The sequence below is a fragment of the Lissotriton helveticus genome, chromosome 12, assembly GCF_964261635.1.
Source record: "Lissotriton helveticus chromosome 12, aLisHel1.1, whole genome shotgun sequence".
Classification (NCBI taxonomy): Eukaryota; Metazoa; Chordata; class Amphibia; order Caudata; family Salamandridae; genus Lissotriton; species Lissotriton helveticus.
In genome coordinates, this window is record NC_136073.1 from 727,109,092 (window position 1) to 727,128,882 (window position 19,791).

Genomic DNA, 19,791 nt, shown 5'->3' on the forward strand with positions numbered 1-19,791 from the left:
AAATACCTCACTCACCTGTTTGATAGCGGATTAACTTATTAATCATTAAAGGTACACCTGGCAGCTATAGAAGCCTACACCAGAGGCACCTCATGTTACAGTTTCTTCACTTTACCAGTAGTGAAGAGGTTTTTAGAGGGATCAAAGAGAATCACTCCACCAAGATCAGTTGCAGCACCAATGTGGAACTTAAACAGTGTTAACGTAAATAATGACAAAGCCATTTGAACCGATACAGAAAACTGATCTCAAATTACACTGAAGACTGCATTCCTAATTACTGTCACTTCACTACAGAGAGTGATTGACCTGCAGGCATTAACAATACAAGAACCATATCTGCAAATGCACAAAGACAAGGTGGTTCTCAGAACCAAACCACAATTCCTACTTAAGGTAGTAAGCAGTTTTCACATCAATCAAAGCATGCAATTACCAGTGGTCCTCAGGGAACCACAAACGCAAGTGGAAAGAACTCTACTCAGCTTAAAGAATATTCTGGGTTTACATGTGAACCTCTTGACTCCCCAAAAATCGGAGACAATCAACCAGTTGGGAAGAATAGAGACAAAATAACAAGGAGGAAATCATTTCAAAATACAGAAAAAAGAATCTCAGCATAGCGACTACGCACCGGGACATCCAGGGTGTCGTCTGACGTCCTACATAGGACAGGCATACCACAAAATGGTCATTGTCGGCACCCACGAAAAAAGGCAGACTATTCCGGACCCAACCACTACATGGCAGAATAATGCACAGCATTTGAATCCAGAATATTCTTCAAGCTGCAAAACTACTCCTACTGGTAACCATTTATTTCTTGACGCTTCTTTTGGAACTGTGGGCAGGGTGGTCTCAAGAAGGGTTGCCAATTACAGACCAATCCTGAATGTAGCTTAGTTAAGGTGGTGACCTGTAAAGTTTTAAATATTTTGCCATGAAGCAGTTTCATTTGTAAACATTTGTTAACCAGCACTCTACTTCTCACTCACTAGCATAAGCTTGAACTGGGTGTGTGCGTCTATATTTTACATTTATTACTAGGTTTTCAAAAAATGTACAACTTCTAGTACGTTGAAGTTTAAATCAAAATTAGTTGTTCAAGTAGAAATGCAGTTTTACAGATTCAAATACTGGTGTACATAGAGTATCCAAACTCCTCACCTGAACTATAGGGCAAAGGGGGACTTTGGAGTCTGTCTTTAAGATTTATGTTATGGAGTGCCTTTGGGGCTTTAACTGTCAGTTAGAGTTCAACACGCAGATGGAATCATAGACATGAAAAAGAGTTTCAACTCTGTTGTTAACTGCACATCATAAATAGATGCATCTTAGTTGATCAAACTAAAGTCTCATTCTTCCTTGTCCAGCATTTGACGTTTTGGTGCTTTCTCATCTCAAGGGGTGTGTTGGTTGTGCTTGAGACTCAAGAGATAGTAGCTCTGGCGTTTCAACTTAGGCATGAGAGGCTCATCAAGTTCATGTTACTCATTTTTTTCTTAATTCTAAAGTATCCAAATGATTATCTATGTTGGTCTGTTTCTACTGCTATGAGTTTTAAATGGTGGGATCTGTAATTGAGCTGCAGGCAATTAAGGGTGCAGCACTGAACTATATTTCCAAGCACCTTTTTATTCAGTTGAATGGTCTATTACTACATGTTTTCGATACCTGTTCTTTGTGACTTTTTTTATTTGAATCCATTACTAGCCTTTTGAAAATATCAAGCATCTGTTGAACATTTCGCAGGCAAGGAATTATTTGTTCGAGGCACGTGTAGCTGCAGATGCTCGTGCTTTGCATACTCCTACCATCTAGTGTTTGGCCCGAATGTGTGCAAGTTGTTTTTCTTTGAAGAAGTCTTTCAAGTCATGAGATAGTGACTCCTCTTCTTTGTGATAATGGCCATGACTCCTCTTCTTGGTGATAATGGGCATGGACATCAACTCTATTGTTAGAATATTTTCTTTCTGCCTTTGGATGTGTGTGCCTGCGCTGAGTCGAGACCGTTACGGTGATCTGTTTAGTTGATGCTCACCCTCAGTATTGTTTTCGATCTTGTATTCCAACTTGCGTATTGAGATACAAAAAAACTTTATTGCTTGTTGAAATGATGCGCTTCAACCGCAGCTCCCATGGCCTTGCTCTTTGGGGTTTCCATTTCAATCTGCACCAGGTTCACCAGAGTATGCCCTACTGGTGATGGAACGGGCTCCTTTTAGTTTCTACATGAACTAACACGTAAAATGCCCCAGGACCTGTATCCATCCGGTCTGTAACCTGCGTATGTCACTGTAACACAGGGAGGTGGGTTATGAGTCCTGTCGATCTTTCTATTAGAAAATGACTCCGAGAGACTGTCAGGCACATCAACGCGAAATGCCGCGGAGCATTATTAAAGACACTCCCAACTTCTTTGGACATCAAGATGACGAAGAGGAAGAACTCTCCCGACCATCAGTTGCGGAGGAAGAGGCATTCTCTGTTGAGGGCAGTTCCAGCTCCGACCTCGAAATGGAGTTAAAGGCCATATTGCCGGCTCAACAATCCACGAGTACGGTAGGCCATGTCCCTCAGCCCGTCTCAAACAAACTAAGAGACATTCAAAAAGGTCCTCAGACCACCACTGACTTCGGACCATGGTCGGCACTGAAAAATTGACTGAGATGCCCTGCCCTCAGCGCCAAAACACCAGCCGAAGCCGGCGACCTAGTCCACTTCAGTTCCGAGTAGACCTTTGATACCGAGCCAACTAGCCCCATCTTTGGCTCTGATCGGACCTTCGGCGCTGAAACACACACCTTGGCTACGAAATCTGATCCTGGCAAGCCTGTGGAACCTATTCTCCACAAATTGCAAGAAAACAAGGATGCTCGCCAAAAGCAGATACACAGCCAGCCCCACACATGGCGCATTCTTGCCGAACCTTAGTTTCTGGCTCTACTGCCATCAAAGGGACAACTCTCCTTAGAAGATGCTATCGATGCACCCCCCCACACCCACATTCACCTTCTCCTACACACTCTGATGGAGAAACCTTAGCCATAACACCTCAAGGGTCTTCACACACTTGCCCAGGTGGACATGGGATGGGGATGACCTTTAGCTACACCAGCACCACCTCCAACCAACCCCTAAACCGCACATGATGTAGACCCTCCAATGGACACCGATCCAGACTTATACACCGCTCGCCTATTCCCTCATGATGATTCCACATGGTACCAAGAGCTCATTGATAGAGTCGCTACTTTTCAGGAGGTCGAGCTACTCAAGTAACATCTGGAAAAGGACTCATAGGTCCACACAATACCTACCTATGCTTAAGGGTATGTGACGTCATACAGAAGACATCTTTAAAGACCCTGCTAGTGCCAGAATCTTTACTCCAGGATGGATAAGCAATATAAAGCCTCTCCTTCTGACTCATCTACATCAGGGGACAGATTCCTCCTGACTTGCTTATTACCAATGCTTGCAAGCGAGCTAATTCACAAGCTGCCAGTGATGCACCACCTCCTGACAAGGAAAGCAAACTCATTTACGCCGCTGATAAAAGGGTGGCCACACAATCAGCCAACCATTGGCGTATTGCTAACTCGAAGGGTTTGCTTTCCCAAAAAACATTTTGCCTTGCTCAGTGGGACGAAGTGGAGGAACTCCTCCAGTATCTCCCAGAGGAGCACAAGAAAAGGGGTCAGGAGCTTGTCTCTCACAGCAAGCTCATCGCCAATACCTCTATTTTTTGTGCCTTAGATTCAGCAGCTACGGCTGGTAGGGGCATCAATACTAGTATCTTGCTGCGGCATCAAGCCTGGTTCCTCATAGCTGGCTTTAAGCCAGAAGTGCAACAAAGTCTTTTAAAGGTCCCTTTCGATGAAGAACATCTTTGAGGTCCCTAGGTTGACCTGGCACTGGAAAAAAAAAAAAAGGATACAGATACTGCCAAATCTATGGGTGCACTTGAGACACCTTGTCCTCTTGACTCCTTTTGCCGCTCCACCTACTGAGTGGGTCCGAAAACCACCTCCTCAGATGCTTCTACCTTGTACCAGCATAGCCAGGGTCACCACTCCTCTCCCTGAAGTTACTATAGAGGCTCCTATAGGGGCAACAATGCCAAAGGTAGATGTAAAGATGCTTCCCCATGTGGAGCTTCACCCTCCAAAAAGCAATGACTTCCTTCTCCTCCCTCCCCCAAACACTCGACACCTGTCGGGGACGATTACAGGATTTTCTGCCCACATGGCAATCTATACCATCAGACCAGTGGGTGTGGGACATTATGCAACAGGGTTATTGTCTGGAGCTCATTACTACATCCCCAAACATTCCACCTCATTCACAGTTTCTCTCTAGAACACCAAACACTACTCAAAGAGGAAGTTCATGCTCTTTTTCTCAAAGGAGCTATAGAACTCATCCCTTTACAGTATTCGAGGTCAGGAATATACTCCTGTACTTCCTAATCCCCAAAAAAGGGCTGATCTTTATGGCCAATCTTATATCTACTGCCCTTAATTCATTACATCGTGTTAGAGCATTTCCATGTGGTCACTCTCCAAGACATGATCCCACTTCTCCAGCAAGGCGACTCTCTGTCATCCATAGACTTGAAGGCTGCATACTTTCACATTCCCACACATCGCAAATATCAGAGATTTGTGGTAGCAGGCAAACATTACCAATTCAAAGTCCTCCCGTTCAGGATGACTAGTGCACCTCGAGTATCCATCAAATGCCTAGCAGTGGGAGCAGCAAATCTTCCCAGACCAAGCATTCATGTCTTCCCGTATCTCGACGACTGGCTTATCAAAGCCATCACTTTTCCTCTGTGCCAACAACACACTCAGAATACCATAGACTTGCTCCATCAACTAGGCTTTGCCATCAATTGTCAAAAATCTCATCTTCATTTATAACTGGGGGAGATCCTAAACACACACGTGGGATTAGCCTCTTCTACTACAGCAAGAATTCAAAAATTCCAAATGCTACTACAACGTGTCCAAGCAAACATAGACAACCACACTCATCGCTCTCTGCAGTGGTGGACCACAAACAACCTGTTACAAGGGCGGCCATTGCTCAACCCTGTCCCCCACAAGATCCTGGTAACAGACTTGGCACTGACCAAGCTGGGGTGCTTACTTACAGAATCTCACAGTCCCGGGTCTCTGAGACACCAAACACAGTACCTAGAGCTTCAACCTGTTTACTTAGCATTGAAAGCATTCTTACCTCACCTGAGTGACAAATATGTTTTAGTCTAGACAGACAATATAACAACCATATACTATTTACAAAAACAGAGGGGCACGTTTTCTAAAGTTATCACGCATATCTTTTTCATTTTGCGTTGAGCTCTACATCACGATTCAAAAGGGGGTGGTGATGGACAGAGTATCTGAATTAAGCAGAACACTACTACCCAGTCAAAAGATCAGGGCTTGATCCATCACCGTTTTTTAGCTCACTGCACCATCCCAGTTCAGAACCTGGCTATATGAAAATTAGTCTGACCCTGGCCCAGTGCATCATGGGAACAGGGCAGACCAAACTACCAAGCCAATTCTTTACTGGAAAGGAAACAAGCTTCCGGGGACCGGTTTCTGGCATTACAGCCGTCTTCGGCCCGGCTTGCTTGAATCCTGATGGTGCAGTGAGCAAGGGACTCACATCTGAGCATACCCTTCCACACTTGTGGTGGCCAAAACGATTCAAAAGGGGGTGGTGATTCTCCATCATTTTGTCCACCATAAGCGTGGAAGGGTATACTCAGACATGAGTCCCTTGCTCACTGCTCCATCAGGATTCAAGCAAGCCGGGCCGACGCCGCCTGAAATGGCAGAAACCGGTCCCCGGAAGCTTGTCTCCTTTCTGGTGAAGAATTGGCTTGGTAGTTTGGTCTGCCCTGTTCCCATGATGCACTGGGCCAGGGACAGACTAATTTGCATATAGCCAGGTTCTGAGCTGGGATGGGGCAGTGAGCTAAATAACGGTGATGGATCAAGCCCTGATCTTTGGACTGGGTAAGAGTGGTCTGCTTAATTCAGACACTCTGTTCATCACCACCCCCTTTTCTGAATCATTTTGTCCACCATAAGCGTGGAAGGGTATACTCAGACATGAGTCCCTTGCTCACTGCTCCATCAGGATTCAAGCAAGCCGGGCCGACGACGCCTGAAATGGCAGAAACCGGTCCCCGGAAGCTTGTCTCCTTTCTGGTGAAGAATTGGCTTGGTAGTTTGGTCTGCCCTGTTCCCATGATGCACTGGGCCAGGGACAGACTAATTTGCATATAGCCAGGTTCTGAGCTGGGATGGGGCAGTGAGCTAAATAACGGTGATGGATCAAGCCCTGATCTTTGGACTGGGTAAGAGTGGTCTGCTTAATTCAGACACTCTGTTCATCAGCACCCCCTTTTCTGAATCATTTTGTCCACCATAAGCGTGGAAGGGTATACTCAGACATGAGTCCCTTGCTCACTGCTCCATCAGGATTCAAGCAAGCCGGGCCGACGACGCCTGAAATGGCAGAAACCGGTCCCCGGAAGCTTGTCTCCTTTCTGGTGAAGAATTGGCTTGGTAGTTTGGTCTGCCCTGTTCCCATGATGCACTGGGCCAGGGACAGACTAATTTGCATATAGCCAGGTTCTGAGCTGGGATGGGGCAGTGAGCTAAATAACGGTGATGGATCAAGCCCTGATCTTTGGACTGGGTAAGAGTGGTCTGCTTAATTCAGACACTCTGTTCATCACCACCCCCTTTTCGGAGCTCTACATCACAGCATTCATCTGTTGACGGACAACTACCTGGGAACAGACAACAGTTTTGCAGACTTCCTCAGCAGGATGTGGCAACAATTCCTTGAGTGGGAGCTCCACCCCTGAGTCATCCTCCCTTATTTCCACAAGTGGGGATTTCCACAAAAAGATCTGTTTGCAACTACGGTCAATGCAAAATGCCCAAAACTTTGCCTCCTGGTTCCCACAAGGGAAATAATTTATGGATGAACAGATCAGGGATATTTGTCTACGCTTTTCTGCCTCTTACTCCTCTTCCGTTTCGAAAGCTCAGGCAAATATCTCTCACACTCATAATAGTGGCTCACACATGAGCCCTGCAGCCCTGGTTCACAACAGTTGTTCCCCACAAGACGTTTCCCTTCATCATGGACCTTCTCATTCGGAATCATGGAGGAATTGGGACCCAATTCCCAAGGAACTCAACCTAGCAATTTGTCTCCCGAAGTAATCGAATTTGGTTATCTCACCTGAATGTATGACAATTTCCTTGAAAGCCTACTACTAGAGCATGCTATGAAGCTACATGGAAAAGATTAGCCTGTTACTGCCATAATAAGAATAGAAATCCATGTAATGCTACAGTACAAAACATTGTTTGTTACTTCCTGCATCTACAGCTCTCTGGCCTTGCATTCACATCCATACTCTTTCATCTGGCTGCAGCTGCTTATCTGCAAAATAGACAACACCTGTCTTTGTTCAAAGTGCCAGTCATCAAAGCCTTTATAGAAGGACTTTGAGAGATTCCACCCCGTGTTCCACCTGCCTGGAATCTTAACATTATTCTCACAAGATTTTGGGTCAATCATTTGAACCACTACATAACTGCTTCCTTCGTCTTGGAAGGTTTCTTTTTTAATTGCCGTTATTTCACTGAGACGTGTTGGTGAGCTCCAGGCACTAACCTTAGAAGAGCCTTTCGTACAGAACCACAGAGACAGGGTGGTCCTTCGCGCCTACCCCAAAAAAATTCTAAAGGTGGTCTACCATTTTCACCTTAATCAGTTGAGTTACCACTGTTCTTTCCTCAACCAGACTTTGTTGCGGAAAGGGCTCTCCATTCATTACATGTTACGAGATCCCTTATGTACTACATTGATAGAACTAAAGACTTTCGCAATAACAAACAGCTCTTTGTTGCTTTTTCGCTCCCTCATAAAGGAAACCCCATATTCAAATCATGCATTGCCAGGTGGATAGTTAAATGCATTCAGACATGTTACATTAAACCTAAAAGGACTTTACCTAAAAATAAAGCATACAGCATGCTCTACTTGCAAGATAGTTTATGGCTTTCCTCGCAATATCCCACTAGCTGATATGTGCAAAGCAGCTACTTGGTCTACACCACACACTTTCACTAAACATTATTGTGCGGTTGTTCTAGCACGCCAACAAGCTAATGTAGGTCAGCAGTGCTATGCACACTCTTTCATACAACTGCAACACCCATAGGTTAGCCACTGCTTTGAAGGGCAGCACTGCTATACCGTTTATACAAAGCATGTATATCTACAGCCACACATGCCTCGGACGGATTATGTTACTTACCCTGTAAATATCTGTTCCTGGCATGTAGTACTATAGATTCACATGTGCCCGCCCTCCTCCCCGGACACCTGTGACCCTTGCAGTTCCTTTACCTTTTCATATGCATTGACATCTCTTTACTTACACTTTCTTTACACCCCATTCTCACACGCCTGCGGGGAATAATCGAACAATGGAGTTGATGCCCATGCGCACTATAACAAAGAGGAGGAGGAGCCACTCTACCTCGTGACTCAAAAGACTGCTTTGAAGAAAAACAACTTGCACACATCTCGACCCAAACCTAGATGGCAGAAGTATGCAAAACATGTGAATCCACACCACTACATGCCAAGAACAGATACTTAAAGGATAAGTAACCTAATCCTTAGTATTTTTGTCTTGCCTGGGGTTACAGCCACATTAGTTGACTTTAGCCAAACTGTAGACTGTACTGGTGGTGGCAAGAAAACCTTAAGTGCTGCTCCGGTTCCATCTCTAGACCATTCCAAGGAAAGGGGTATGTATGGATCGACACAGTGCCCTTGGTATAGAGCTGGAAATTTAGGTGCAGCGCATCTGTATGGTCCCTACCTGTTGTAGTGGTGCTGCTCACTGCTCTTGAGTTGAAAGATATTTAATTAGCATTTCGTTTGATTTATATTTAACTGGAAAATCCACCACTGCGGTGAGCGATTAGGAGATTTGGACTAGGTATATCACACTAGGTTTGAAGAGCCAAACTTACAATGAGTAATATGTTTTGGTTCAATTAATTGTTCTTGTACTGCTGTTCACTCATCGGAGTCCTTTCAGAGAGTGATGATTTGCAGTTATTCTAATGTAATAAAAAATGGGTTAAAACCTGGTGCTCTATTTTATTTGAGAAAAAAAATGAACCTTTGGCACTCTAGAAAATATTCTCGACTCTTGGTTAAAGTGTGGATCAAAACAAGTTTGTCTCTTTCTTTTAATTTATGATATTTGGTCACTCATGCCATAATATTTTTCATGTTAAAAGCCTATATCAGAACTGTGCTTCCTGCTGAGGTTTCTTATTTCACTTTACTTTTCCATAGGATGTTAAGTGTTGACCATCAGCCTTCTTCTGTGCTTCGCAGTCCTTCCATTGGCAGCGACTACCTATCAAGCCTCTCTACCTCAGATTACCACACGTCTTACCAGGTGCCTTCAGACATGCAAGGTAAAGATGTGCCTGACAAAAACCTGCAGCTGGCCTTTGAAATGTATACCTTTTTAACATTAGGGTGGACATTTCCCTATAGTAAGGTATAGGAAAATGTCATTAAGATGATTAAATGTAAAAAAAAAAGTCATACATTTTTAATAAAATATTGATGTGAATTAATTTTGTGCTTATTTCAAATCTAGAGTAAACTAACATGTTAACAGCATATTATCTTAAATTTGTTATAAATAATTAATTAAAATATATTTATTTAATTTCAAAATAACCTTAAAGAATTTTTAAAAAAAAATCCAACTATCAATATACATATTTAAATTAGATGTGTATTACAATGTATTAAGTGACGTCAATACCCATTGAACAAAAACGTTTAAAGTTTATAATATTAATATATTTGCATTAACATTTTTAATATAATTTATTAATCATATGATTTTTGCAATTAAATGTATATATTTATTTAAAAAGTTGAAAACATATTAATTTAAACAATATTTCCTAGAGCGTTTTGTTTTAGGCCCCTGCGTCAGTTATTTTCTGCAAGGGCCCGTATGTGGTGCTGGATTTGCTCCAAGGCTGGGCTCTGAAGTACAAAAATAGCACTTTGTGAATAACAATGGGCTTACTCTTGTGTGGGTGATCATAAAACCTCCTTATTCCTTCCTAAAACTCTCCCACTTTTTCTGGCACTCCCTAGTCCCGCCCACATTTACTATTAACACATAGTACTCCGTATACAGAGACCTTCACACATGTGGAGTGGTCTCCATTCAGAAAAGATATATGAGAGGTACAGGTCCTCATGTAGGTTTGTGAATAGCATTTTGTAGTATGTGAGTAGTACGATTGTTAAAATACCAAACGTGCTAGAAGATTAAATTTGAGAACATGCCCCATTGTGTACATTTTAGAGAAACATATACATGTTTCAAATATACATAAAACTGAACATATTTGATTTCCCTTGCTGCATCAGAAATGACTAGACAATTATTAATCACTTGATTCACATCTTTAAAAACAAAATGTGACTCGACTGGCAAAGACCAATAGGTGTAGCAAGAATCTTAGGGTATGGCAGTTTGTGATCCTGTAATTTGCTTTAGCTCAACCTGTTTCAGCTTCATATTAAATCTTTTTTTCAGCCTTCTTCAAGACATTAGCAGCTTTTAGGGCTGGATTAATAATGCAGCTGTCGTTATACCTTATGTGACCAATCTAAAGAAAAAAAGCTTTCTGGAGTACAGCGGGGTGGGGGGTTGGCTCCACTCAAATGTTGATGGACAGGTGTACATGTTTTGATTGGCCAGAAGTTGAGTGCTTCCATTTAAAAAAAAATACATACCCTCGAAGAGCTGTACTAATTTATCAAGCTACCAGAGCTTTTTATCACATATAGCTATTTTGCTACAATAGAGCTTGAACATTAGGTCAAATACATGCTACTGCAATGATATATACACCTCTTCGATAATTATGGTGCAGCATAGATGGGAGGAGGGTAATCAGGAGGAATGTGTTGCAATATTCTAGCCCCAGCAACACCCCTCTTCCGTTTCCATCATCAACTTATGAGTGACCTTTACGGTGTTTTTTCTTTCTAATTTCTAGTTTCAAGATTTATGGGCAGGAGAAACTTAATGTTTAATATCCTTGGCTTACAACTGTTCATTTAATTATGAATTATAATTTACTATCTAATGTTTAAAAAAGTGTATTAATATATTTAATTTACTTCAAACGTAAAACTTGTATATTTAATTAATTTACTTATTTAATATACTGTAATTTTGAATTACTCTTCCATAATCCTGCAAATTCCTTGCCACAACTTAGCGATACCATTCCATTAACTGGAAAACCCCTTTCGATCCCTTAATGGTACCGTTCCCTGAATCTTAAAAGAAAAACCTGCTACCCCTTAACACCATGCCTTACTGAATCCTAAAAAACCCTCAACGGTATGCTTCTCTGAACCCTAAAAAACCCTACCCCTTAGTGCTGCCGTTCCCTAAACCCTTCAAAACCGTTAATGCTACCTTTTCCTGAGCCCCCTTACCATCCTTATTGCTACGCATCACTGAACCCTGAAAACCTTAACCACCCCTTAGCACTACCCTTCCTTGTACCCTAAAAATCCCTTTCTACAACTTAATAGTACTCATCCTTGAACTATTAAAACCCTTACTACTCATTATTGCTGCCCTTTACTTAATCCCTAAAAAAACCACTTTTCTCTTAACCCTAAAAACGTACTACTACTCAACATAACAAATCCCTGAACCCTAACAACCATTTACTACCGTTTAATGCTACCCTTCCATAAATCCAAAACACTCCTACTACTCCATAACGGTATCGATCCCTAAGCCCTAAAAAAAAACCTTACCATCCTTTAGTTACCAATCTCTGAACCTTAAGAAAACCACTACCCCTAACTACCCTTTCCTGCATACTAACAACTACCCCTTCATGCTACCAAACCCTTAACCCGAAAAGCCCTTACCACCCCTTACATCTACCCTTGCCTGAACCAGAAAACCTTCCTGCCTCTTGAAGCTACCCTTGCCTGAACCCTAAAAGCCCTTACAACCATTCAACACTGTCCTACATGATTTCCAAAAACACTACCCCTTAAACTTCCCTTCTGCGAACTATAAAAATCCCTTTCTACCCGTTATCAACTCTCTACTGAATCCTAAAGCCTCGTACAAACCCTTAACGCCACCCATCCCTGGGCCCTAAAAAATCCTTACTACCTCTTAACACTATCCTTCTCTGATCCTTGGAAATCCCTTACTACCCCATAACGCTATTCTTTCCTGAACCCTACAAGCTCATTAGTACCCCTTAATGCTTGCTTGGGACTTTGCCTTTCAACGCAGGGGGATCCTAAGGGAAGTATTAGGATTCAAATTACTGATTCACCTACTATTTTTCATTTCTAAGGCGACCTACAGAGTCTTGCATGTGATCCCTGATATTTCTATCAGCACCCCATAGTTATTAATGCCCCTCTGGGGATCTGAAGAGGACTAAGAGGGTGATGTCAGAGGTGTCAGTCTAAGGCCCTTAATGGTGTTGAGCAACACAGAAAGGCTTGCCTCTTCACGGAGGTGGAAACACATTTCTATGGCATCAGTGGAGACACATTCAGGACCACATTCTTAAATGTATCTACAGTGGATCTATGATGCATTGCCATTTGAGAAAAAGGAGCACTGCCCCGCTAATGTTGCAGGGTAACTCAAAACTGAAGAAAAGGACGACTTTTCTTGGGCAATGTAGAAACAGCTCTTTACTGTTGCGGCAGGGAGAGCGACCGTCTTCACACAAGTAAACAGAGTTTGCTGCTTCATAGGCAGCTATTTTTATACACAGTTAGACAATAGTTGTTACAAAAGTTCAAACAATGAATTAGTAGGTGGTTATACATTGGTACACATTACCTCTGGTAAAACAAAAGGTCACCTGTGACCCTAGGCTTCAACCTAATTCTCTACAAATCCTTTATTGCAGTTCGAACAATGCATAACAAACTAAGTATTATTCTGCTTTTGAATGCATGTGTATTTGGGTTGAATGCATACTTATTTGTTTATTTGCTTTTATCATTGTGCTCCTCAGACTTCTTATCAGATTGTGTGTTCTTGGATTATTCTATATACTGCTCCTATTATCTAATCATCTTCCAGTCAATTGAAAACACAAAATACGTACCTGTGTGCTAAGGCCATAAATTTCCTAAACCTTACTGAACACGAGTTTTCCTTTAACTACGACTTTACAGGTCATGCACTCTGTTCTCAAGTAAACTCTTCACCTCTTTTTCATCAGCACGAGTTATTGGCCTGCACTGCTCTTTTATCACGTATAGCTGTGTGCCACTCTACTGTTGTCTGCTGTTGCGCCATGATATCATATTTAATTTCTTCCATAACATTTCTCCCTCAAGTTGATATTTCAAGGATCGGTTCTACACCTTGGCCTTTACTTGGCACAAAGTGATATGTTGCCCTCAGCATCTTCTGTACGTGTTGGTGTCCTAATTGGAAACATCTCTCCAGCCTTTGTATCAGTCCTTCTACAACATGCTAAAACTAATTGGATAATACAGTAAACTACTGGTAGGAATACAATAGCTGGCAACCAGGCTCCCAAAAGTCCTGACATCCAAGATGTCAGAAAAGAAATCCACCTGGTAACCAATTATCGATGGCACCTCCTTCATTTATTAGTTTCTTTTGTAGATTGTGCAAAGTTCGTATGGCCGCTGACAAAGTTCCATTATCCGCTTCACTTGGCTGGGATAAAAGTACATCAAGCAATTCCTATCGTGGCACATACCCCTCCTTGCATGGCCGTCATAAGGTCAATTACGTAACAGTGCTGCATTATCATTCCCATAGCACACCAGCTCTTCCTTTATGTAATTGAATCCATCTTTTGTAGTGTTTGATGCACTTAAGGAGCTCCCATCGAGCTATCTGCAGACATCAAGCTGTTGCCTGAACAAACGGTAGAATGCTTTCAAAGAACGGCTGTTCATCATTAAATAACCGATACTCTTGAAGAATATCGCTCCAAGTGGTGGTGCCTTAATACTGTGCAGTTCTCTGCTTTCAATGAGGATGTAACAAAGTCGTTGGATGGCTCATGGGGTGTTCATGTTAACTCCGTATATTCCAGGAAAAATAGGGGCGTGCAAGGTGACCAATGTGCAGAGGCCACCCAGTTCAATGGTAACTGGGTGTACAGTAGTTCTTCACCCTGCCAAAAATAGTGCATGAGGCTAGAGGTGGCCCCCTGCATGTTGGTGTTATCAATTGTGGCTCTACAGTTGGTATTGCGTCCTACATTAATGGTGCGATTTCCTCTGAAACACTAAGAAACAGATGTTAGTCTCATGACTGTCTGAGGACTCACTACTATCTATCCAAGTGTAACACGCAACGCTATTGCCTGAAATATGCACACACTTTTTTACTGCATCCTGACTAACATCAGTACCATTCCATAAAGACATGACCATACAGGAGAATTTTATATCGGAAATGCTATTGATCATGCGCAAAAACGGATCAAGTGACTCTAAATCCTGGCTTACAAACTCAATCTGGGGTAAATCATTTCTAAATAACTATTACACTCAGTTGGCTGGTGTGTTACTCCTAAATCAAAAAACATCTGGATCCATTCTACAGTGGTAGGACGACCTCTCTTCGTGTGTAATATCTTATCCTTAATATCCTGTCTATCGGTAAGAATATATAAAACTTCTGCTGTAGAGTCATATTTTGTGGAATTGACTAGAAAACATGCTACTTTAACATTTGTTAATTGCATTTGGGCCTTAATCCTACACAATAAGAGATGCAACAGACCTAGAGCTGTGCTTGGGGGTATTTCTGTAGTTGAATGTACCCTATCGGATCCTGTGGCATGAGGAATTAGAGAGTAGACAAAACATGATTCATTGGTACTTTCTGAACCTATGGTTGACATATGCTGATGGCACATATTTTCTGCTAATCTTGTGTGAACATTATGGGACACATCGGCATGAATAGAAAGTTCTCTTCGTGGGCGAATCAGGTTAGAGCTGGAAGATCCATTGATATGAAAAAGTAACAATAGAAATGACAGTATTAAGAGACAAAAAAGGAAATCAAAAATACATAACTTTTGTTATGTTATTCCAAAAAATTGTCCAGAGGGGGAGGGGGGTATTTTTACAATGACAATCTCCGCCATCTTGTTTTATTTACATTGTCTATAATGATTAGCGTGATACTGGATTTAGATGAATATCATTGAGGTGGAACTAAGGCTTCTGCCATCTACCTCATGGGCAGTGGGGGTCACCGTGAATGGTCCGTTGAATCTGGGCTCTCTGTTTGCGGACAAAAATGCATACAAAACTTTCTGCTGAGCTGGGAAGGTCGACCTCCGCCGTGGCGCGCTTCTCCTTTCCTATTGGTTACCTGTTTAGAGATGAACTTTGCAACTTTGATTAATTCACAGAGGTAAACCAGCATTTCATCGTTTAAGATTTCTTCTGTGTTTTCTCCCTGTACGTTACTGTGGTGTAGGTACTTTCATATTTATGGGTCTCCCTGATAGGGTGGCAGGTGATGATCAAAACCATTCGGGGTGAGGAGGACTTCAGCAATGCCCGCAGAGACGGCCACCAACTAAGGACCGTCATTTCCTCCTGCTTTCCACGGAGGACTTACAGCTTCTTTACCAAGTCATAGGCAAAAGTCTGCACCTATGAATACATCAGCTACGAGCAAATCGCTCACTGTCGAAGAAGAGTACGTGATTTTACTCACCCTTACCACTTCTTGAGTGCTCTTAATTTGAGATCACTCACACCTTGGTCCTGATGAAGTCCACCTGACCCAAATGGGCAACATCTGGGCGAAACACGTCGACCTCTCACGAGGTGCAGGTTATCAGTAACAAATCCACCTAAGCACCCCCATTTATTTTAGTTGTATCCCTTTTCTGACCAATAAACTCCTCTCACAGCATAGGAGATAATTTTAAATCACTTTTCACGACTGCCACTACCCAGACTGTCTTCCTCCTGGTCGAGGATGGTTAATCACTTGGAGAACCGAACCCTCAAGTGATGATGATTTAATGATGATACTATCCACCTGACCACACTAGCAGAGAGCAGAGAAAAAATATATACCACGTCCTGCGATTGTGTGGTTTAGGGCCCCTGAAACGATCTCTGAGACTCTGGTTTGTTGACACAAGTGATTCATTCCCCTTTGATGATAAGATGATCAAAACCAGTCGTGCTCCTAAGGGAAAAGAATGGCAGTGGAAGGCAAAACACCCACTTCTTGTGCAGTGTGGCACATAGCTTGCTGATCTTATTCTTTAGCAGGCTGTTTAGGCCCTCCGTGATGTCAATACTTTAGAGATGATACACAGAGGATTGTTTGTTTTATCCCTAGCACTGTCGTAAGATGTGTAAAGTTTGCCTTCATTAACAAAGTTTGTGCCGTTGTCAGATCTTATCCCTTCTGAAATTCCCCAGTGTGGAATACCCTCACGAATGAGAAAGGTAGCCGCTGACTTTGCGTCACGATGGACGTATGGTCCTGCTTCAATCCATCGGGAAAAGGGACAAACTAGCAACTTTAAGGTACCAATAGTTGTTGCACCTATCTAGCGTTTCTACAAAGTCGATATGAAGGGCTTTAAAGGGATCTTGTGGTTGTATAATAGTAGAATTTATCACCTTCAATGTGGGGTTGGGGAAGAATTGTTGGCTGACAACAGTTATAAAGGTACATGGTAAGCATATTATCCAAATTGGGAACAAACAAGTCTTGTATCTGTATAGACAAGTGATCTCTTGAAATGTGGACTGGTAAATACAACTGATCAAGAGCTATCCTAAGTAAAGCCTGAGGCATCACTGGTTTGCCTGAGGATATTTGTTTATATATTAGATAATTCACTGACCAGGAGCATACTCTAGCCTCCCATAACTGCTTTTCTTGTGCTAGAGCGGCTTCCTGCAATACTTAGAGATGTAAACGCTCTGTCTCAGCATAATGAGGCGTGACATTGTCTGAGGTAGGGTTTGATTCAAATTCTGCGGCCAGTCAGTCTGAGCCATCAAAACAGCAGCATGTTGTGAACGCAATGGCACAGGCGGGGAGTGTGCACCTAGCTGCAGCTTTAGCTGCCCAGTCTACTAGTACATTACTCAAGACACAACATCCTGGCCATTTGTATGTGCTGTACATTTCACAACTGCCACTGCCTGTGATGACACAAGTGCCTCTATTAGGGACTCTAGGAAATTCCTATGCATAACAGGACCTCCATTTGACTTACGGAAATATCTCCTATTCCAACTCATAATGATAGAATGTATAGTGGTAGTCCCATAAGCTGAATCTGAATAGATTCCTGCTCCTTGCCTTAAGAGCCGCTATCAATTCTGCTGTTTATGCTGAATAATGTGCCGGTAATGTTAACTGCTCTACTATGTGGAGTGTATCAGAAGGATCATGCTGCTGTGCTCTGACTACTGCTGCAGCTGTGTGTCTTACTCTTGTGTCCTGGTCAGTAATAGAAGAACCATCAACAAAATAGACAGTGCTACTTGGTATAGGGTCCAGTGTTGCATGACTAGATTAATTAGAAATGTAAGTTGGACAGTCATGCGCATCGTCCTCTGAGTCTAATACAGGATGAGCAAAGAATGTTGCAGGATTCAACGTATGACTCTTCACAGACGCTTTGCATCACCGCTGCTGTGCTGTGGGGGCTACCAGGCAAACTACGAGGCCCAGGACTCTGTGGGGCACGCACCTGACAACTCGCCCCTCCCCCCTGCAACCGGGGGCTTCTTATACATCTCGCATCACCGCTGCTGTGCTGTGGGGGCTACCAGGCAAACTACGAGGCCCAGGACTCTGTGGAGCACGCACTTGACAACTCGCCCCTCCCCCTTATAACCGGAGGGTGTAAAAGCGACCAGCCGTTTCCGCAACGCGGGACGCGTGCGGGTGTGCGCCGGGCAAAACCCGGGCCCGTTTGTGCCAGGTCGAGGCTGGGCTGGGCCCCCCCTCTAAGCCCCTGGACACTGTAAAAGGTAACCTGTGTTTGGTTTGGTTTTAATTGAAGCCCTGCTACCTGAAAAAACTCTTGTGTAAACATGCCGTTGCGTAATGGTATTGGAAGGAAAGGAGCGGGAGCAGGGTATGTTGCAGGGACTCTGGACCAATTCAATTCATTAGAAGAGCCTCTTCAGTCTTGGCACATGAGATAGAGCTGACAGAACGTCGCCTCTCAATGGAGCCAGTATTTTCAAAAAGATTCTCCCTGGGGGCCATTGAGAATGCACGAACGCCGGACAAACAAGGCCAGAGTGACATCATAACTATCCCGCAGGAGGAGACCACAGGTACACAGACCGTCCAAGTATCCCAAATTTCACGGAGCTTGGAAGCTAATCAATCTCCGCGGGGGACGTCTGAAGAGCCCTGCCCATTAGCTGAGCGTTTGAGGGGGGCTGCTGCGAAAAGAAAGCGAGGAGCTACTCGAGTGGGTCCCCAACAGAAAGGGAAGAAGGCGAAAAACTGTCCGCAAAGCACGCAGAAGGAAATTGTCACCGAGGAAAGTGTAAATGTTGACAATCTGCTAGTGAGACAGGAAGAAGGAACTGCCCCTGATCTGGCAGTGGCCTCGGCGCGAACTGATGATCCATTTTGGAGGAAGCTGGAGGCCGTTTTAATAGCTCACTTGGAGCCTCTAGAGGACAAACTTAAAGCGATCGAACATAGACTTGGGAAAGCTGAGGAGGTGTTATTGGATACCCTGGGAAGTATAGATGATAAAATAAAGAGGGGTGACCATCGGAAAAGTATAGGAAGGGGGATGAAAGAGGGGACCAAACGGACGTAATTCTTACTGAAACACCTGGGTCACTCACTGCGGCAAAACCTCAGATGAAAGAAAAAGCAGGGGGGGACTGGAAGACAAGGGATTGAACGTTGAAGATGATAGATCACAGGAGGGGTGTGGTAATGAAGGGACAGAAGGAAACGGTGCAAAGAAATTGCAGTCCAACTTAAATCTACCCCCAGACTGTGCACCATATGTCGCGGTCTTGACGGGGGTTCCAGAGCTTAAAATAGAAGTTGAGGAATCCTATGATCAATTGAAAAACAAAACAATACACTGGTTAAATTGTAATAGGCCTCTGCCCCGAGAAGCTCAATGTAAGGTTTTGTTTGTAAGGAGAGTGAGGTGGGTGGGACACAAGCAGAAAAATATAGCAGGGGACTGTATTGTGGTGAATTTCAATGACCTTAGGGCAGTACAGCATGTTACTAGTGCCCAACATAAAGGCATGCGATCAAACATCCAGGCGCAAGATTTGAGTTACTTCTATAAGCCTGAACACAATGGGACCACAGGAGGGCACCGGGAAGATTGTGGGGGCTGGATACAGCAGCCAAATAGAGGAAGGGGATGGACAGACAGAGAAAGGAATGAGAACCCGGTCAACTGCACCCAGGTGTCACATACACATGAGAGTTTGACAGCCCAAATAAGGGAAGGAGGTGCTCTTCCGCTAACCAACAAATATGCACCCTTGAGCTGGGGTAGACATCTCAGCGAAGTAGACTGACTACCCAAGGATACGATAGTCAAGGAAAGCGACCCACAACTAAGCACACAAGGAGGGGGGATCATAAAG

The 19,791-nt window shown here is 43.3% G+C and overlaps 1 protein-coding gene across 2 annotated transcripts in view; it reads left to right on the forward strand.

The window, feature by feature from the left end:
* The window catches only part of PIAS3 (protein inhibitor of activated STAT 3), a 324,307-nt gene that overhangs the window by 249,892 nt on the left and 54,624 nt on the right, over positions 1–19,791 (forward strand). For both annotated transcript variants that reach the window (XM_078670587.1, XM_078670585.1), the window contains exon 12: positions 9,421–9,545. In XM_078670587.1, coding sequence (XP_078526713.1) covers positions 9,421–9,545 — 125 coding nt within the window. The remainder of the gene's footprint in view (positions 1–9,420; positions 9,546–19,791) is intronic.